Source organism: Mustelus asterias, chromosome 15, assembly GCF_964213995.1.
Source record: "Mustelus asterias chromosome 15, sMusAst1.hap1.1, whole genome shotgun sequence".
Classification (NCBI taxonomy): domain Eukaryota; kingdom Metazoa; phylum Chordata; class Chondrichthyes; order Carcharhiniformes; family Triakidae; genus Mustelus; species Mustelus asterias.
Genome location: NC_135815.1, coordinates 6,912,983 through 6,931,011, shown reverse-complemented (window position 1 = coordinate 6,931,011; position 18,029 = coordinate 6,912,983). Strand labels below are relative to the sequence as shown.

The following is an 18,029-nucleotide window of genomic DNA, read 5'->3' as shown; positions in this document are numbered from 1 at the left end:
TTGCCTGGATAAGTGCAACTCCGACAACACTCAAGAAGCTCAACACCATCCAAGATAAAGCAGCCCCACTTGATTGTCATCCCATATATCCATCAGTATGAACATTCATTCACTCCACCACCGCTGTATGTGGCAACAGTGCATACCATCTACAAAATACACTACAGAAACTTACAAAGACTCCTTAGACAACAACTTCCAAACCCACAACCTCGACCACCTAGAAAGACAAGGGCAGCAGACACTTGGGAACACCACCACCTGAATTGGAAATATATCGCAATTCCTGCACTGTTGCTGGGTCAAAATCCTGGAACTCCCTCCCTAACAGCACTGTGGGTGTACCTACATCAAATGGACTGCAGCAGTTCAAGATGACGGCTCATTGCCACCTTTTCCAAGGGCAATTAGGGATGGGCAATAAATGCCGCCCTAACCAACGAGTGGATAACGCTCCTGTGAAATTCCTTGGGATGCTTTACCACATTAAAAACACCAACAAATGTGGTTGTTGATTGAGTACAGGAGAATGAATTGACTGCTTGTCAAGGCATCAAAGATCAGGTGTATCTGTACAATTTTAAAGTTCTGATTACTAGAGAGGCGAACATATCAGAACCTGCGTTTACAGGAAGGAAGATCGCTGCTCAGACTCTGCATAATTGTATGTGAGAAATTAGATAGAAACATAGAAACCCGACAGTGCAGAAGGAGGCCATTCGGCCCATTGAGTCTGCACCGACCACAATCCCACCCAGGCCCTACCCCCACATATTTACCCACTAATCCCTCTAACCTACGCATCTCAGGATTCTAAGGGGCAATTTTTAACCTGGCCAATCAACCTAACCTGCACATCTTTGGACTGTGGGAGGAAACCAGAGCACCCGGAGGAAACCCACGCAGACACGAGGAGAATGTGCAAACACCACACAGACAGTGACCCGAGCCGGGAATCGAACCTGAGACCCTGGAGCTGTGAAGCAGCAGTGCTAACCACTGTGCTACCATGCCGCCCTTGTTCTTGTTGTTCACAGAATTAGATACCAAAAAATATTTTCAATTAGTACACATTATACATGAGTACACTTAAAGAGAGGCTCCTTTGAACTATTTATTCAACTATTTATGATTTATATTAATGACTTGGATGGTCACAGAATGTAGTTGAGGCCAAAACGTTGTCTGATTTCAAGAAGAAATTAGATATAGCTCTTGGGGCTAAAGGGATCAAGGGATATGGGGGGCGGGGGGGGTGTGGAAGAGGGAATCAGGATAATGAATTCGATGATCAGCCATGGTCAAGATGAATGGTGGAGCAGGCTCGAATGGCCCAATGGCCTCCTCCTGCTCCTAGTTTCTGTTTCTACAAAGTGGCCAATTGTGTTGTAGCCAAAGGTCGATGCTGGAATCTGAAACAAAAACAGAAAATGCTGGAAAATCTCAACAGGTCTGATAGCATCTATGGAGAGAGAACAGAGCTACCGTTTGGAGTCTGGATGATCCTTCAAAGCTGGGACAAAGGGTCATCCCAACTTGAAATGTTGGCTCTGTTCTCTCTCCACAGATTTAATTCAATGAGTCACAGGGTCATAGAGGTTTACAACATGGAAACAGGCCCTTCAGCCCAACTTATCCATGCTGCCCTTTTTTTAGCCACTAAGCGAATCCCAATTGCCCGCATTCGGCCCATATCCCTCTATATCCATCTTACCCATGTAACTGTCTAAATGCTTTTTAAAAGACAAAATTGTACCTGCCCCTACTACTACCTCTGGCAGCTCGTTCAGAGCAAAGAGTGCAGAGGACGCTGAAAGTCTACAAAGGGATATAGATAATCTAAGTGAGTGGGCGACGGTCTGGCAGATGGAGTACAATGTTGGTAAATGTGAGGTCATCCATTTTGGTAGGAGTAACAACAAAATGGACTATTATTTAAATGGTAAAAAATTGCAGTATACTGCTGTGCGGAGGGACCTGGGTGTCCTTGTGCAGGGATCTCAAGAAGTTGGTTTGCAGGTGCAGCAGGTAATTAAGAAGGCAAATGGAATTTTGTCCTTCATTGCTAGAGGGATGGAGTTTAAAAACAGCGAGGTTATGTTGCAGCTGTATAAGGTGCTGGCAAGGCCACACCTGGAATACTGTGTACAGTTTTGGTCTCCTTACTTGAGAAAGGATACTGGCACTGTAGGAGGTGCAGAGGAGATTCACTGGGTTGATTTCGGAGTTGAGAGGGTTGGCTTATGAGGAGAGACTGAGTAGACTGGGGCTATACTCATTGGAATTAGAGAATTATAGAATTTTTTATTATTATAGAATCCCTACAGTGCAGAAGAGGCCACCTGGCCCATCGAGTCTGCACCGACCACAATCCCACCCAGGCCCTACCCCCATATCCCTACATATTTACCCGCTAATCCCTCTAACCTACACATCCCAGGACATTAAGGGGCAATTTTAGCATGGCCAATGAACCTAACCCGCACATCTTTGGACTGTGGGAGGAAACCAGAGCACCCGGAGGAAACCCACGCAGACACGAGGAGAATGTGCAAACTCCACACAGACAGTGACCCAAGCTGGGAATCGAACTCAGGTCCCTGGCGCTGTGAAGCAGCAGTGCTAACCCCTGTGCTACCATGTCGCCCTTCATTCAGAAGAATGAGGGGAGCTCTTATAGAAACATATAAGATTATGAAGGGAATAGAAAAGATAGAAGCAGGGAAGTTGTTTCCACTGGAGGGTGAAACTAGAACTAGGGGACATAGCCCCAAAATAAGGGGAAACAGATTTAGGACTGAGTTGAGGAGGAACTTCTTCACACAAAGGGTTGTGAATCTGTGGAATTCCTTGCCCAGTGAAGCAGTTGAGGCTACCTCATTAAATGTTTTTAAGGCAAGGATAGATAAATTTTTGAACAGTAAAGGAATTAAGGGTTATGGTGAGCGGGCGGGTAAGTGGAGCTGAGTCCACAAAAAGATCAGCCATGATCTTATTGAATGGCGGAGCAGGTTCGAGGGGCCAGATGGCCTACTCCTGCTCCTAGTTCTTATGTTCCAGACACTCACCACCCTCTGTGTGAAAAAATTGCCCCTCTGGACACTTTTGTATCTCTCCCCTCTCGCCTTAAACCTATGCCCTCTAGTTTTAGACTCTCCTGCCTAAGGGAAAAGATATTGACTATCTCGCTGATCTGTGCCCCTCATTATTTTATAGACCTCTATAAGATCACCCCTAAGCCTCCTACATTCCAGGGAAAAAAGTCACAGTCTATCCAGCCTCTCTTTATAACTCAAACCATCAAGTCCCAGTAGCATCCTCGTAAATCTTTTCTGCACTCTTTCTAGTTTAATAATATCCTTTCTATAATAGGGTGACCAGAACTGTGCACAGTATTCCAAATGTGGCCTTATCAATGTCTTGTACAACTTCAACAAGATGTCCCAAATCCTGTACTCTCAGTGGCCTGTGGCTCAGTGGGCTGTTACCCAATTAAATATCGGGAACCCAAGCGAGATATTTCGTATGGATTGATTCCTAACAGCCGCTGGAAGAAGGTGATAGGTTGCGGTGTGGATATTTACTTGAATGAATTGTCTTCCCCATTCCCTATATGTGCTGTGTCAATTCTATTGGTTCCCCAGCTAGAAGCACACCTGCAGCTCCTCAATTGGACTGCAAACACCACCCATCAGGGACCAATTAACCCCAGCTTAACCTGCATCAATCATGCTCACAGCCAGTTACACTGCGGCTACCAATGTGAGATCAGGATCTTTCACCCAGCCTCACTGATATCACACAACCTGATGTAAACAGGGATAAGAAAAAGCTATTCAGCCCGACAGCAAACCTCCTGATTGAGTTTAGCAATTTCACACTGTCACCCCTGCCCCCTGTTTTATTTCCTTTATCTTCGCCGGTTTGGCTTTTAACTCCTCAGGTTTTGGCTTTCAGGAGACAGGAGTCATTATTTTGCCATTCGCACCACTTCTGTACACGTCTTTTGTTTCTTGACCCATCCCCTTTGACCTTGCAGCACTAACTCCTCTATCATTTAATCTGTCCTGTCTTCCACACGATCACAAGCCACCTCTGATGTTTTTTCTATCCCATCCTCCTCCCTTGCACTTTCTTGAAACCCATTATATTTCTACCTTTCCCAGTCCTTCCAGGATCAGCCATGATCATGCTGAATGGCGGGGGCTGGCTCAAAGGGCCGAATGGCCTACTCCTGCTCCTATGTTTCTATGTTCATGAAAACGTTAACTCTGCTTCTCTCTCCACAGATGCTGGCAGACCAGGTGGGTTCTTCCAGCATTTTCTGTCCTATTTCAGGGTGGTACGGTGGCACAGTGGTTAGCACTGCTGCCTCACAGTGCCAGGGACCTGGATTCAATTCCGGGCTTGGGTCACTGTCTGTGCGAGTTTGCATGTTCTCCCCTACTTACAAAACCTTGCTTTGTGTTATGAGTGCTTAATTTATCCACAGGTTGTAACCAATACTGCATATTAAACAGATATTGAAGGATTAAATGGCTGCACTGTACAGATTGTTTCATCAGCGGTTTTTCACAGTAAGTTCATTGCAGTGTTAATGAACGCCTCTACTTTCTCAGAAGACTAAGGAAATTTGGCATGTCAGCTATGACTCTCACCAACTTTTACAGATGCACCATAGAAAGCATTCTTTCTGGTTGTATCACAGCTTGGTATGGCTCCTGCTCTGCCCAAGCCGCAAGGAACTACAAAAGGTCGTGAATGCAGCCCAATCCATCACAGAAGCCAGCCTCCCATCCATTGACTCTGTCTACACTTCCCGCTGCCTCGGCAAAGCAGCCAGATAATCAAGGACCCCACGCATCCTGGACATTCTCTCTTCCACCTTCATCCGTCGGGAAAAAAATACAAATGCCTGAGGTCACGTACCAACCGACTCAAGAACAGCTTCTTCCCTGCTGCTGTCAGACTTTTGACGTCTCATCCCCGCCGCCCCCGCCTCCCCCCCCCCCCCCCCCCCTCACCCCCAGGGGATGAGACGTCACACCCCTTCTCCTCCTCCCACCCCCCTCCCGCCCCGACCAGAGGATGACCTGGGTCAGGGAGCCGTTGCAGTCTCTGACCCCGCTCTTCAGAGGCTGCAGCAGCGACTTCAGACTTTTATTTTGCAGGTCAGTAACAGCGCGGACGCGGTTCAGGCCAGAAGACGGTAAAGTGGGATTTGGCGGTAGAGTTGGGCGCGCGGTTCATTAAGTCGATTTAAATGCATGCAAATGGCCTGACGCCCAACTTTACCGCGATTTCTTTGGTAAAATCAGGCCCTACATTCTGCACTCTCTCCTTTCCTTCTCTATGAACAGTATGTTTTGTCTGTATAGCGCGCAAGAAACAATACTTTTCACTGTATGTTAATACAAGTGACAATAATAAATCAAATCAAATCAAGCCTACTTGTGACTTTACATAAATACATAAACTTTAAATTGGTCAATCACCAGAAGTTGACAAATATTGGTCTCCCAGACTTCCTCAGGAAACCACCATGACTTTCAAATAAACTTTTAAAATCAAGCTGTGGGCTGAAAGGAAATTATTCATTTCGAGACACAGACAGATGAATTAACTTCATGAATATGCTAATCAAGGAAGTGGTTGGAATGAACAAACCTCAGACTGACAGGCCTCTGTGTAAACTGAACCATCCTGACCACTCAATGGCAAACCACTGCAGTACCTTGCCAAGGGTAATGATGGACCAATCTAATAGAGGTCTGTGGTCACCAACATTTCAGTGGGACATGGTAACTAAACGGAAAAGGTTTCTGACCATTGAATTCCTGTGGCCAAGTTAAAAGGACGACAATGATTCCACCAGCCCCCACATCCTACAAAAATGTTAATACAGGTCGAATATATAGGGGAGGCGATGGCCTAGTGGCATTATTGCCAGACTATTAATCCAGAAATTTCAGTTAATGTTTTGAGGACCCGGGTTCAAATCCTGCCACGGCAGATGGATGGTGGAATTTGAATTCGATGAACAAAAATCTGGAATTAAGAATCTACTGATAACCATGAAACCATTGTCAATTGTTGTAAAAACCCCTATCTGGTTCACTAATGTCCTTTAGGGAAGGAAATCTGCCGTCCTTACCTGGTCTGGCCTACATGTGACTCCAGAGCCACAGCAATGTGGTTGACCCTCAACTGCCCTCGGGCAACTAGGGATGGGCAATAAATGCTGGCCAGCCAGCGACGCACATGTCCCACAAATGAATAATAAAATCCTTTATCCATACATCCAATAACTGAACACATCCAAACTCCTGATGCTCTTTTGAATGGTTATGCAATTAATTTGTATGTTAATGAAGCAATATAATATTATATTACAGATGTAATTAGTGTTAACAGGTAGGAAGTAGAGTGTGTGAGAATTGGCAAATGGAGAAACAACCTAGGGTGGAATCTTATGGCTGTTCATGCCGGCGTGATTTTTTGGTGTTGCTACAATGAACAGAGACTTGGCTGGGCACCAAACTCCCCGTCCTCGCTTGCAGCAGAGAACAGCGAGGGGTGTGAACAGTCGGTAAGATAATGTCCCTAGTATTTGTAGACTAAGCTAGCCTATGCTTGGGCTATCATAATGTAAGTAAGCCAGGGCTTACTGTATATCCTTCAATTTAAAGCTTGTAAAGTTTATTTATTAGTGTCACAAGTAGGCTTACAATAACACTGCAATGAAGTTACTGTGAGAATCCCCCACTCCGGCATCTGTTCGGGTACACTGAGGTAGAATTTAGCATGGCCAATGCACCTAACCAGCACGTCTTTCAGACTGTGGGAGGAAACCGGTGCACCCGAAGGAAACCCATGCAGACACGGGGAGAATATACAGACTCCGCACAGACAGTGACCCAAACCAGGAATCAAAACTGGTTCTCTGGCGCTATGAGGCAGCAGTGCTAACCACTGTGCTACCGTGACACCCTAGATCCCAAAAGCAAAAATAGCTGAATACCGAAATGCAGTCGACCCCAAGGATAAAGGATACTCGACCTGTATCGACCAGATTGTTTCTGGAATAAAACCCATTCAAGAATGCGGACAAGCCTAGAGGAACACATTTGTGTGATAATGGTTGAAAGTTGAATAGGATTTTCCTTGTGTATAAATGGTCTATTCACTGACCAGAATGGACAGATGAGCAAATCAAATTGGTACAATCAAAGGGAGAGGGGATTGCCTCAATCATTGTCACTGGTGTGATCTTTCATTATATGGAGTCTCCATTGGAGACAGATCTTGGGCAGCTGGTATGGAAACTGTGGGTGAACTTGATCATCCACACAGGTGGGAGCAGGGAGTAGCTCAGTGAAAAAACCAGAGTGAAACACTCCGATTTTCAGACTTTTGTGACTCTTAGAATTTTGGGGGGAAAGTTCTGCCCGTGATGTTTAAATACACGGAACTGTTCTGTACACGCTGCGTTATGTTTTATACACTGCAACACTCCCCTGAGACACAGCTGGCTTTAGGTAATCCTATCAAGCTTTCATACATGCTCCAGATCGATATTTTTAATGAATAGCTCCCCTGTTAAAACTTCCTCTGCCCCTAAGCATTGAAAAATACAACCATGGATTCACCATGTGTTATTATTCAGCTTAATTATAAGTTGTGGAATTGGATGTTTCTACCTGGCTAACACATCCATAAGTAAAATTATTGATTATAAAAACCATGTAATAAAGGCAAATAAACTGAAGTTCCTTTTGCATTGCAAAGATTTGGGGCACATTAATGCTGCAAAGTACTTCCCATTTCATATTAATGCTAACAGGGTAAACCTGCCTTAACCTGAACCTGGATTTACCATCCAAATCTCGCTTGTATAGTATTACATAGCATGTATGAGACTGAAATAGCTTCAATAGGTCCATGCCAGAGTGCATCTCCATCTCTCTCCATCTCACTCTATCAGTATATGAACAAAGAACAAAGAACAATACAGCACAGGAAGAGGCCCTTCAGCCCTCCAAGCCCGCGCCGCTCCCTGGCCCAAACTAGACTATTCTTTTGTATCCCTCTATTCCCACTCCGTTCATGTGGCTATATATATATTTCTATTCATTTCTCCCTCATGGGTTTGTCTAACACCCCCTCACATGCCTCTATGCTATTTGTCTCAACAGCTCCTTTGGTAGCAAGTTCCAAAGGCGCAGGTTGTGGTCTAGAATATAAGAGCATAAGAAATAGGAGCAGGAGTAGACCACACGGCTCTTCAAGTCTGCTCTATTATTCATTATGATCATGGCTGATGTTGGGTTTCTATTCCACTTTCCCGCCCAGTCCCCATTTCCTGTCCTGTCCTGGTCCCACCATGCCGACACTATAGTTAAGAAAGCCCACCAATGCCTCTACTTTCTCAGAAGACTAAGGAAATTTGGCATGTCATCTGCGACTCTCACCAACCTTTACAGATGCACCATAGAAAGCATTCTTTCTGGTTGTATCACAGCTTGATATGGCTCCTGCTCTGCCCAAGACCACAAAAAACTACAAAAGTCATGAATGTAGCCCAATCCATCATGCAAACCAGCTTCCCATTCATTGACTCTGTCTACATTTCCTGCTGCCTTGGCAAAGCAGCCAGCATAATTAAGGACCCCACGCACCCCGGGCATACTCTCTTCCACCTTCTTCCATCGGGAAAAAGATATAAAAGTCTGAGGTCACATACCAACTGACTCAAGAACAGCTTCTTCCCTGCTGCTGTCAGACTTTTGAATGGACTTACCTCGCATTAAGTTGATCTTTCTCTACACTCTAGCTATGACTATAACATTACATTCTGCACTCTCTCCTTTCCTTCTCTACGAACGGTATGCTTTGTCTGTAGAGCACGCAAGAAACAATACTTTTCACTGTATGTTAATACAGTGACAATAATAAATCAAATCAAATCACATCCCTTGATTCCCTGAGAGACCAAAGATCTCTCTCTCCCAGCCTTAAATATATTCAACGATGGAGCATCCACAACCCTCTGGGGTAGAGAATTCCAAAGATTCACAACTCTTTGAGTGAAGCAATTTCATCTCATCTCAGTCCTAACTGATCGGCCCCTCAATCAGAGACTGTGTCCCCGTGTTTTAGATTCCCCGACCAGCAGAGACAATCCTCAGTGGCCACCCTCTCAAACCCCTTCAGAATTGTGTATCTTTCAATGTGATCATCTCTCAAACTTCTAAACACCCAGAGAATATAGACCCAATTTACTCAGCTTCTCATTATAGGATGATCCCTCCATCCCCGGAACCAATTCAGTGAACCGTCGATGTACTGTCTCAAATACAAGTATGACCTTTCATAAATATGGAGACCAAAACTGCACACAGTCTCATCAAGACCATGCACAACTGTCACAAGACTTAATTATCCTGGTACTCCAATCCCCTTGCAAAGAAGGCCAACGTGCCATTTGCCTTTCCACATGCTAACTAGACTGTGTGCAATTTTGGTTTCTATATTGACTTCAGTGAGACCCATGAGGTTGGGCTCTCGGAGTATGAGCTCCCTGATTGAGGTCAGAATTGCCCGCCCAATCAGGGAGCCTCACTTGTACATAAATATGGGAGTGTCAAGTCCACTGGCCCTCTGGATTCTGACTTTGTCCCTGAAGCAGTCTAGGAGTGGAATAGAGTGTGTACGTACATAGACTAGACATTTCCTTAGACATATGATTAAACATTCTTGCATTTATCTATGTGAGACACCTTTCAAAATTCTCTTTACAGGCCCTCTAGGTAACAAATAATGGATAGTTGAGATACAGCAGGTCAAATGAAAAGAGAGAGGGAGAAATTCACAGTTACAACTAGAGGGGGGAATAATGGATGGAAAGATAGAGGAAAATAGAAATGTTCAAGTAAATTAAGGAATGGTTGCACATCAAGAGTCACTACATTGCACAAACATCTCAGGACTTTAGCTTTCAAGGCAAACACATTCTGATCCAGAGATGTCACTTTTCCAACTGTCTTCCAACCAAACTTCCATCTTCCACCTAACCTAAATTTAAAGTCATCCAAAGTTCTGCTACCTATATCATCGTACACATCAAGATCCATTCAAATATCACTCCCTGTCTTCACTGACCTACACTGACCTCCGGTCTAGCAAGGCCTCAATTTTAGAATTCTCACCCTAGTTTTCAAATCCTCCTATGGTCTCTCCCTTCTCCACCTCTGTAACTTCCTGCAACCCTACAACCCTTCACACTCCCTACAACCCAAGGGAAGGGGAGAGCTGCGTTTAACATCCATATAGATTGCCTGAGGTTGCATCTCCTTTTAGTTATTAGATGGGCTGCCCCTCAACCTTTGGTTACACTTCAGCTTCACGCTGCTAATCTTTGGTCACCTAATGCAGGGCGGGGGTGTGGGGTGGTGGATGGGGGTGAGGAGGCAGGAGGACCTCCTTTCAAGCCTGCTCCAGGACCCGGCCGAGTTGGCCCTTTACAGGTCCAGGTAGTTGAGGGGGGCGTCTGACTTGACTGTCTGCCCCTTTACTGCGGCTGTGTTGGCAGCTGAGTGTCCTCGGAGAGAGAGCATGCAGTGTTTGCCGGAGCGCTTCAGGCCTCATGGGACTGTAGGTGTTGTGGAGGCGGGTGGGGGATGGGGGTGGAGGTACATCATCACCTCAGAGAATGACACTTTAATTTGATTTCTCAAGTTTCCTTTTTTGTTCGAGTGCTCCTGTCATCCTCTCTCAATTATTGGTTTTTGTTTCATTTACTGTATTTGGTTTACTGAAATATTGTAAATAGGGGATAGCTGGGACACTGGGTTTCGTGGGAGGAGAGCTGTGAGAATGAATAAGGCAATAAACCCTCTCAATAAAGAAAGGTTCTGCGTCTTGGTTTTGGTTTTACCAATCAGCTTTGATCGTATTAACAATCCATCCTAATATCTCTCTTTGGGGTTCAATGTTTGATATACACTCTGGGATTCTAATGCCCCGCCCACCATGGAATCTGAGCGGGCAAGGGGCGGACAACGGAAATGTCCGTTGACCTCGGGTGGGAGTTTCCGGTTTCGCTCAGTGAGGCTGCAAAATCCCGCCCATACTTTGTTCTTCTATGTTAAAGGTATGGCGGCACGGCGGCACAGTGGTTAGCACTGCTGCTTCACAGCACCAGGATGGAGATTGCACGTTCTCCTCGTGTCTGCGTGGGTTTCCTCCGGGTGCTCCTGTTTCCTCCCACACTCCAAAGATGTGCAGGTTAGGTTTATTGGCCATGCTAAATTAACCCTAGTGTCAGGGGGATTAGCAAGGTAAATATGTGCGGTTACGAGGATAGGGCCTGGGTGGGATTGTTGTCGGTGCAGACTCGATGTGCCAAACGGTCTCCTTCTGCACTGTAGGGATTCTATGGGTGGGATTTTCTGGCCGCGCTTGCCCCAAACCCGGAAACGGTCAACTGACCTTTGCCCCCCCCTCCTTCTCCCCCCGCTGCGGTTCCTATGGTGGGCAGAACTGGAAAATTCCCCCCTATGGCTCTATACCACAAAATTGTATTTCACTGTTATCAGGGTCAGTGATCTGGTGAAGCCGGGCGATTACTGGTCGATTAGTGTATGGACCCCACTGAAAACATCAGGTTAGTTTGACCACATCAACCCTACCATTGGCTGACACAGTTTTCCCAATTCCCAATGGGGACTTGCTGTCTATTGAATCCTCTTTCAGTATAAAACGCTCCTATTCCTGTGGCGCTTCCACAGACAGACATTATTATGAGATGTGATTCACCAATGATCCGTACAGATGAGGAATCAGCCATAATGTCAAGGTGTCCCTAGTAAGGGACAGGCAGCCAGGATGGATAGCTAGCTCCATAACATCTCCTCTGATGCTTGAAGAGAAATTGCTTTTAATTTTGCACTTCCAATTTTTTGGGGGGAACAATATTGGACTCAAGGAGAAAAGACATTTTTGAAAAGTGATATACTCTGTAGTTTAGTGATTGAATTGTTTCCTACAATGCTTCCATTTTGCATTTTACAATCAAAAAGCAGCAGGTGTTTTCGTTTTGTTCTTTTACTGTATAAACCCATGTATTTGATAAAGGCAAATAAAACCATCTCTTATTAACAAGTTAGCATTAAAAGCATTGGAGTATTTTATTTCCATATGGATGGAGTAATGACCTGATCTTACTAGTTTATACTGCCATAGAATTAGACCTATACACACTATGACCAAGGTTAAGAAACTTAAGGGACGGAATTCTCTGGCCGTTCCCGCCCCACTGTCACTGCCAGCGAGGAGGGAGAATTTGGCACTCAGCCAAATCTCTGTTCACTGCAGCGGGGGCGGAGAATCCCATAGCGAGTTAGGTCGGAGAATCCGGCCCAACTCTTCGTGTTGGGGTGAGAGTGGACAATTTTACAACGATCTTACAAAAACCTGCATTTATGTATACCACATTTTTCAATCTTAGGCTGTCCTTTTAGGATGTGCTTTTAAGAAGGCGGTGATGTACTGGTATTGTCACTGGACTAGTAATCCAGAGATCCAGAGTAATGCTCTGGACACCCGGATTTGAATCCCACCACAGCAGATGATGAAATTTGAATTCAACAGAAGTCTGAAATTAAAAATCAAATGATGACCATAAAACCATCATTGATTGTTGTAAAAACCCATTTGGTTCACTAATACCCTTTTAGGGAAGGAAATCTGCTGTCCTTACCTGGTCTGGCCTACATGTGACTCCAGATCCACAGCGATGTGGTTGACTCTTAAATGCCCTCTGAAATGACCTAGCAAACCACTAGTTCAAGGGAAATAGGGAAAGGCAATAAATGTTGGCTGGACAGTGACACCCACATCACATAAGCGAATCTTGCAGTGCAGTCAGTGTACGCACAGTATGATTCCACACAAAGACCAATGAGATAAAAAGACCAGATAACATGTTTTAGTGACATTGTCTAAGGGATGAATGTTAGGCAGGACTCCTGCGCTCTTTGACAAATAGTGTAAAGGGATATATCATGTCCACCTGATATCAGGCAGGAGCCACAGTTTTGCAACTCGGTAGAAGAATGGCACCTCCAGCGGTGCAATGTTCCCTCAGTACTACAATGGGAATGTCAGCCTGGATTATGTACACAAGTCTCTGGAGTGAGATTTAAACCCTTTTGACTCGAGGAGGGAATGACACCCACTGAGAGAGACACTGGGCCCGATTTTACCATCAAGTTGCGCCCGTTTTCGGGCGCAAAAACTTGATAAAGTCGGGTGTGAGTAGCGTGATCCACACCCGCCTCTGTGGGGCGCCTAAGAATGGGTCTAAAAGTCGGACCTGAAACACTCCCAGATTCAAATCCGCCCAGCACTTAGAATCAAAATGGTAAAATAGGGCCCTTTGATTACATTTATACACATTTTGCAGCGAGATCCCAGTTTACTAAATTGACACAATGATCCAGCCCAGGTATAGAATCAACATCAATGTCTCTTCTCTGTGTGTCAATGGAATGCTCAATCTGCAGCCTGTTCTGCCTGAATTACAATCTCAGTGTTTATTAGACACTTTGACATAAGCTTACAAGCAATAAATTAAATGTAAACAAGGTGCAACAAAGGTTTTCACTCTACCTTGCGAGATAATCCTAACAAGATTGGAATGTCCTATTACCAAGTATCAGTGATCTTGATGAGCTATTGATTCCATCTGGACATCTCACACCTGAGTTCTTTGTCCTCTAAAGTCCATTTATATCACATTTACTCAGTGCGGAGCTGCTTTTTCATGTTGGAGCTTTTCCAAAATTATCTCAATTTCCAGTTAATCCCGATGGTGACTCTGACCCGTGACACCCTACCTCCTTAACATTACTGAAGACACAAGCTTCACACCACAAAGGAAAGATCCATTTCTCAGAATTGCATTTGCTTTTGATTTCTTTTTCACTTTGTTTGGCCTGGGCTTGATTTAAACTCAGGTCGAGTTTACAGCACAGAGACAGGCCATTCGGCCCAACTGGTGTGTCATAGCCTTTATGTTCCACACAAATCTCACTCCAGCTCACCTCTATCAGCATACCCTTCAAATCCTTTCTCCATTTCATTCTGCTACCCCACAGCCTTGCTCCTTCCTATCTCTGTGACCTCCTCCCAATTCTTGTGGTGCAGTGGGTAGTATCCCTGCCTCTGTGTCAGAAGCTCTGGGTTCGAGCCCCGCCCCAGGTCTTCATGGCAGAGGAAGGTGCGTTCACAACGCGGCCAAACAGGTTGAGTGTCAACCTGCAAATCTTTCCAAACACGCCAATGGTTGTCAGTAAGAGCAGGAGAGACTCCTGGTCAGCCACGCTTGTTGTGGAGTGGCGCCCCTCAAGCTATATGCCCCCAGATGACAGACTAGCAACCTGCTCTGGGAATTACTAGCTATGGAAACAGATGAATGTCAGCCTTGGTGCACCACTAGGTGCAGGAAGAGAATTGGAATGGAACTCCTCCAACATAGAAAATCGTAGAGTCATTCGGGTGCAGAAGAGGCCCTTCGGCCTATCGAGTCTGCACCAACACATTAGAAACACCGGAACCCGCACATAATCCCATCTGCCAGCACTTGGCCCATAGTCTTGAATATTATGACATGCCAAGTGCTCATCCAGGTACTTTTTGAAGGATGTGAGGCATCCCACCTCCACCACCCTCCCAAGTGATATTCCAGACTGTCACCACCCTCTGGGTAAAAAAGCTTTGCCTCACATTCCCCTAAACCTCCTGCCCCTCAGCTTGAACCTACGTCCCCTCGTGACTGACCCTTCAACTAAGGGGAACAACTGTTCCTCATCCACTCTGTTCATGTCCCTCATAATCTTGTATACCCCAATCAGGTTGCCCCTTAGTCTTCCCTGCTCCAATGAAAACAATCGAAATCTCTCTTCATAACTTAAATGTTCCTTCCCAGGCAGCATCCTGGTGAATCTCCTCTGCACCCCTCCAGTGCAATCACATCCATCCTACAATGTGTATCATACTTGTGCTTGTCCATTTCTGGCCTCTTGTATATCCTCAAGTTCCATTGCTCCACCTTCGGAAGACATTCTCTCAGCTTCCACAACTTTAAGCTCTGTCACTCTTTCCAAAAAAACCCTCCATATTTTCACCTCTCTCTCCACAATTGAGACGCTTCTTAAAACCTACCTTTGACTAAGATTTTGACCATTCATCCTAATATCTCCTTAGGCAGCGATCTATCAAATCTTGTCACCAACATTCCTGCAAAGTGCCTTGGAAGATTTTACTACATTAGATGCAATATATAGGTTAACTTTATTCTCGCATTTGTTGCCCATCCCTAATTGCCCTTGAACTGAATGGCTTGCTAGGTCAGGGTATTGAATTTGAGGATCAGCCATGATCATAATGAATGGCGGAGCAGGCTCAAAGGTTCAAATGGCCTACTCCTGCTTCTAGTTTCTATGTATTTCAGAGAGCTGTTAAGAGTCAAGCACATTGTTGTGGATCGTAGAATCATAGAATCCTACAGTGCAGAAGGAGGCCATTTGGCCCATCGAGTCTGCATCGACCACAATCCCACCCAGGCCCTATTCCCATAACCCCATGCACTTACCCTAGCTCGTCCCTCTGATACTAAGGGGTAATTTAGCATGGCCAATCCACCTAACCTGTACATCTTTCGACTGTGGGAGGAAACCGGAGCACCCGGATGAAACCCACGCAGACATGAGGAGAACTTGCAAATTCCACACAGACAGTGACCCAGTCGAGAATTGAACCCGGGTTCCTAGAGCTGTGGGGCAGCAGTGTTAACCACTGTGCCACCGGGCTGCCCTCTAAAGCATTCTCTAAATGCCTGTAGATCCTGTCTCTCAGAATATGGTCTAACAACTTACCCACTACAGGTGTTAGGCTCACAGGCCTGTAGTTCCCAGGCTTTTCCCTGCAGCCCTTCTGAAACAAGGAGTCACATGTAGGCCAGACCAGATAAGGACAACAGATTTCCTTCCCTAAAAGGGCATTAGTGAAGCAAATGGGTTTTTCCAACAATTATCGTTTTCATGGTCATGGCTAGCTTTATATTCCAGATTGATGAATTGAATTGAAATTTCCCCAGCTGCAGTGCTGAAACTTGAACCAAAGTCCCACTATCCCTCCCATCTCCCAACTCATTCTCCTGAAATGCTTGTTTAAGATCAGTGACGGGTGCGGAGACATCTCTCGCTGCAGGATAGCCGTAGTTTCTGGTAACTTACCTGCCTCCTGACATGCTCGCTGCTTTCTCCAGGCATGTCGTGTGCACTCTTGACTAAGCTCTGGGCGATGTGGATGTAGTAAACACTTATGATGCCAAGGGGAATGAGGTAATACACCAGGAATATCATCACTGAGTGGATTTTTGGGTGCAGCTTGTCCGAGAGCGGATACGGGACACAGGCAGTGAAGCTTTCATTCTCCCCATTGTGGTGCTGCACCACCTGTGAGTACACGGCCTCGGGAATGGCCAGAACCATGGAGACCATCCAAATGGTGACCGCCTTAAGACAGGTGTGAAGGACTGCACTGGATGCCTGGATGTCCATGGGGTTTACGATCGCCTTGTATCTGCAATAGCAATAAATGCACAAACTTTAACTTCATTTAAATTAGTTATAGAACAGAAACAGGCCATTCGGCCCCTTAGGCCCCTGCCAGTGTTATTACTCCACATGAATCTCCTCCCACCCTCCTTTGTGTAACTCCATCAACATATCCTTCCATTTCTTTTTCCCTCATGTATCTCGCTTCCCCTTAAATACATTTTCATAGAATCCATAGGATCCCTACAGTGCAGAAGGAGGCTATTTGGCCCATCAAGCCTGCACCAACTCTCCAAAAGACCATCTAACCTATCCCCATAACCCCAACATTTACCCCGCTAATCTTCCTAACCTATACATCTTGGGATACTAATGGGCAATATAGCACGGCCAATCTACCTAACATGCACATCTTGAGATACTAAGGGGCAATTTACCATGGCCAATCCACCAAACCTGCACATCTTGGGATACTAAGGGACAATTTAGCATAGCCAATCCACCTAACCTGCATATCTTTGGACTCAACAACTCATGGTATTAGTAAGTGCCACCTTCTCACCACTCCCTGGGTAACAAAATTCCCTCCGAATTCCTTATTGGATTATATTTAAGACTGTCATATACTTAAGACCTCCACTTTTAGTTGCCCCCCCCCCCCCCCCCCCCCCCCCACCCCCCACCTCAAGTGGAAATATATTTTCTTCATCTATCCTATCAGACCCTTCCATAATTTGAACTCAATGCCTCAAACTCTTCAGTCGGGGCATTGAGTATAAAAATTGATAGGTCATGCTACAGCTGTACAGAATCTTAGTTAGGCCTCATTTGGAATATTGTGTACAATTCGGTCACCACACTACCAGAAAGATGTGGAGGCTTTGGAGAGGGTACAGAAGAGATCTACCAGGATGTTACCTGGTCTGGGGGGTACTAGCTATGAGGAGAGTTGGATAAACTTGGTTTGTTCTCACTGGAACGATGGAGGTTGAGCGGTGACCTGATAGAGGTTTACAAGATTATGAGTGGCATGGACAGAGTGGATAGTCAGATGCTCTTTCCTAGGATAGAAAAGTCAAGTACTATGGGACAGAGGTTTAAGGTGCGTGGGGAAAAGTTTAGAGGAGGTGTGTAAGGCAAGTTTTTTTACACAGAGGGTGGTGAATGTCTGGAACACGCTGCCCGGGGAGGTGGTGGGAGCAGGTACGATAGCGGCATTTAAGGGGCAACTAGACGAATACATGAATAGGATGGGAACGGAAGGATACGGACTCCGTAAGTGCATACGGTTATAGTTTAGACAGGCATCATGATCGGTGCAGGCTTGGAGGGCCGAAGGGCCTGTTCCTGTGCTGTACTGCTCCTTGTCCTATGAATTTACGTCACAGAAATTATTGACTGCACTCA

The 18,029-nt window shown here is 45.5% G+C and overlaps 1 protein-coding gene across 1 annotated transcript in view; it reads right to left on the bottom strand.

Moving 5' to 3' along the window:
• Positions 1-18,029, bottom strand: part of nmbr (neuromedin B receptor) — a 44,927-nt gene that overhangs the window by 5,958 nt on the left and 20,940 nt on the right. The window contains exon 3 of the mRNA XM_078230636.1: positions 16,299-16,647. Within this exon, the coding sequence (XP_078086762.1) occupies positions 16,299-16,647 (349 nt within the window). The remainder of the gene's footprint in view (positions 1-16,298; positions 16,648-18,029) is intronic.